The sequence below is a fragment of the Oculina patagonica genome, chromosome 10 (assembly GCF_052425735.1).
Source record: "Oculina patagonica isolate OP01 chromosome 10, crgOcupat, whole genome shotgun sequence".
NCBI classification, from domain to species: domain Eukaryota; kingdom Metazoa; phylum Cnidaria; class Anthozoa; order Scleractinia; family Oculinidae; genus Oculina; species Oculina patagonica.
The window spans coordinates 2,957,545-2,961,366 of record NC_135767.1 but is presented as its reverse complement, the minus strand read 5'-3'; the positions used below and the strand labels follow the sequence as shown (position 1 = coordinate 2,961,366).

Below are 3,822 nucleotides of genomic sequence, written 5' to 3'. Positions count from 1 at the left end.
GTGTTTTTCATAGAACCTGACCTATCCGAAACAATAAAATGGCGTCATTTCGACGTCACTAAACAAATAGCTTTTTCCGGCTTTGATCCATTTGTACAGAACAAATGACGTTAAATGACATGCGAACCACAAAGCTGCCAATCAAAATCGTGTAAACCTACACCGCCAAATATAACATGACTGTAAACTGTAACATTTGAAGACGTCCACAGGAAAAAGAACAGAAATCTGATACTGATTTCATGTTAAATTATAAGCCTTTTAAAATTTTTCTTTTCGCTGGGAAGTTTAATACCTCGTGTTTGTTCTAAAACCTGAATGTACTCTAAGCCTTTTGTTTCGCGTTCTTATCGCTCTTTTTATTACCTGTCTTTTATTGAAGCGAATTTTAATTAAGATGCTGTAAATACAGCTTTACACTCCAGTCATAAAACGTCTCCATCTTATTCAAATGCAATTAAATGCGAAGGAAATTAGATTTCAAGTATTGACAACGAAAGAGGCAGCCCTTGCATAGGCGATGGAGTTCGTCTTGGGGAATCGATGCAAGCGATCTTAAAGATGTGGCTAGCCTAAGTGAAGTTCACGGGAAAAAGACAATATCAAAATTGGACTCTATTGGACAATCAAAAAGGAAGCCATTGTAATGCAGCACGTGCCAATCTTGGTTTCTTTTATTTGCCTCGTGTTATCCTGCGTCAATGAAATCCGCGCAAGTTGCCCGAATCGAACAACTCTGAATGACTATCAAACAATGAATAGGAAGCTCTGGAATCATGAAATAAATACCATACCTGGTGTTCTCTCGCCATATCAGTGTGCTGATGCATGTTTGAGAGATGCGAGGTGCAAATCGTTCAATTTTATACACAAAAAAGACAGCGACGACGTAAACGTGTGTGAACTTAAAGATATCAACAGGAATCATGATAGCGCATGGGTGACCGAAAAAGATGGCTGGGACCTTTATGATGTCGACTTTCAACGCCTACAAGAGGTAAGCATGTTAAATAAGGTTGCTCTATCTTCCAAATCTGTTGATTAGACCCCAAAGTGTGATCATATAAACGAAAACTATTGTGTAGTACTTTCTTGTTGTACTCTTAAGTGTGCTACGTAAGGTGGTTTTCACTTACAGCCTGTGGACGAAACCCTAAACAAAGCTACTAGGTGGAACTTTTATCTGAGACTGTACGTTTAGCAAAGTGGTTCTAACTTTAAGCCTATTGATAAAACGTTAGTGAGTGACCATTCAAATTTTTCTTTTCGCTGGGAAGTTTAATACCTCGTGTTTGTTCTAAAACCTGAATGTACTCTAAGCCTTTTTGTTTCGAAGTATTTCTGTTCTTCTGTTACGAAGTATTTTCATGTGGTGCTTAAGGAGGTGGTCCTAGCTCAAGTCTGTGCATGAAAGCTTGGTTCATGACCCGTCATTTAATGAAAGCTATTGCGAAGTACTTTCGTGTGGCCCTAATTTTTTTTTATTTTGCAAATAGAAATTTTCTTTACGAGTGTGAAAGGATTCCGGAAACTTTTCCCGGCAAGTCTGACTCGTAAAACTTGAATTTGAGGTAAAGAATGGATTCAGGGAAATCGAGACATTCAACTTTGCACAAAGAACACAAGAATCATCCAATAATTACAGTTTTTGCTGTGATTTCAACTTAACTGACCCACAAAATTGCCCTAATATCGCTTAGAAATAGATTTCGAGACTGATTGGCATCTTATAGTAATTTATTGCCAATTTATAAACAGCCAATAAATTCATAATCAAAACCAGACTGTCTGGGTTTCAAGGCTTCTTAATGCTGATAAAGGCAATAATTCAACTTTTCACTCCTTCAAGTTGATTGTAAATAAGAGTCTTCATTTGCATCCAGACGCAACGTAGCAAATTCTTTTTGAGACTAATCCCCGTGATATTAGTTTATATGTGATCATTTTTCCGATCTGGACCAGAGACACTTTCAGACTAGTGATCGCTGTATTTCGAAATCCCAATTGCCTTCTGACGTGGAGCAACAATTTCTTTTTGAGACTAATCCCCGTGATATTAGTTTATATGTGATCATTTTTCCGATCTGCCCCGAAAAAAGTAACAAAAGAAGAGGCACTTTCAGATAAAGATCACTGTATTTCGAAATCCCAATTGCCTTCTGACACAGAGCAACAATTTCTTTTTGAGATTAATCCCCGAGATATTAGTTTACCTGTATTTATTTTCGATCTTGGAGAGACACTTAAAGATATTGATCGCTTTATTTCGAAATCCCAATTCTGCGACAAAAAAATGGATGAGCCCACAATAAAGGATAACTCAGTGTGGTTGCTAAGTGACGACGTATGCTCATTGTCAGCGCTACTGATCATTAGCGGTTCTACTCGGCATGATGTCACGACAGCTAAGATTGCCACTACACATCGATAGACAGTATTAGTCTCTGTCACGGTAGCCTTAAAAGACAATCTACCGCCGGGGGCTAAAATTTATACCTTAGTTTGGTTTTGTCTACCTGCCGCTTGTGCCAGAATGTCAGGTAGATTGCCTCACATCATCAAAATAGCAACAATGCCAATTTCATTAATTTACTGCAGTATTCGGCAGTATTGAGCTAATGACCTCTATTCAATATATAAACCCAGCAGAGGTATTGGATCTGACGTAATAATGTAGTCGTTCAGATATGCAAATTATTCGCGAAATTTCGATAGATTACCGTTATGGTTGACCACAATAAGTGAGGTCTGTTTACATCGAATTCAAGGCTGTTCGTGTGAATTTAAGACGAGGTTAACATCTGCGAGAGGCACTGAATTGTTGTCCAATTATTTCAAGTGTGTTCGAATGAACTTTAAAGGCTGGTTTACACTAGCGACGCAGTCGGAGTTGTAATCAGAAGAGCATAGTGTTACGATCTAGTGAGATGCAATCTGCGACGGAGACGTAAACAGAAATTCCGAATCCGCTTATGACTCCGTCGCTTATGATCTAGTGAAAACTAAATTGACGGACTTGCATGCAGAAAGAAAGTACTTGCAGGGTGTGGGAACTAACATCCTGATTGGTTTGTTCTTCCGCTTCTACTTGCGACTCCGACAATCTAGAGGGTCTGATTGAGAGTCATAAGCGGAATCAGGGAAAATGGAAACGTTCTGATTCTTTCGACTCCGAGATTCCTTCGAGCGCGATTTTCACTAGGTCGCGAGCGCTCTTAAAACTTCGTCGCTAGTGAAAAACAGCCTAATGCAAAACAGCGTTTACGAGCGAGACAATGTATGAACGACTTGCGTACACGTTGACGCAAGTCGTTCATACTCTGTCTCTAATTTTTTTACGCACGTAAACGCACGTTAAAAATTACGCGTCAGTGGAAATCCACCTTAAGTTAGTCTGCGTTGGCTTCATCATTTGCGGCAACCGGGTTATCTCTAAAAATCTCCCATTCTCAATAACACATTATATACCTTTTTTAATATTCTTATTTTGCAGATATTTTTGCACCCAGGTGCTTCCTGTGACCATCCATACGTTTCTTCAGAGCAAGTTCAGTTACCTGGAGTTTAGTTAAACAGTATTTAACCGGTTAGCCGTTACATTCACCGATGTAAATTTAATTTACATCCTTGTGGCTTGTAGCCCCTCAACTTGATAGTAATAGCCAAGATGTGAAGGACTCTCTTATTCACGGACCGTGAACACCAACGTATTCTAGAAGCATAAAATGCAAATCTACTCTTATCACAGGTGTTATAATTTCAGTTCTCCGCAATCTCTATTCCTCACAACAATGGGTTATTTGCTGTGGCATAAGTAAAAGA

The 3,822-nt window shown here is 38.9% G+C and overlaps 1 protein-coding gene across 1 annotated transcript; it reads left to right on the top strand.

Annotated features, from left to right (window-relative positions):
- Window positions 1-316: 316 nt before the first annotated feature.
- Window positions 317-3,822, top strand: LOC144628123 (uncharacterized). The gene is made up of 2 exons (XM_078486182.1): window positions 317-997; window positions 3,494-3,822. Exons 1-2 carry the CDS (start codon window positions 647-649, stop codon window positions 3,566-3,568), a joined length of 426 nt encoding a protein of 141 aa, XP_078342308.1. The 5' UTR covers window positions 317-646; the 3' UTR covers window positions 3,569-3,822.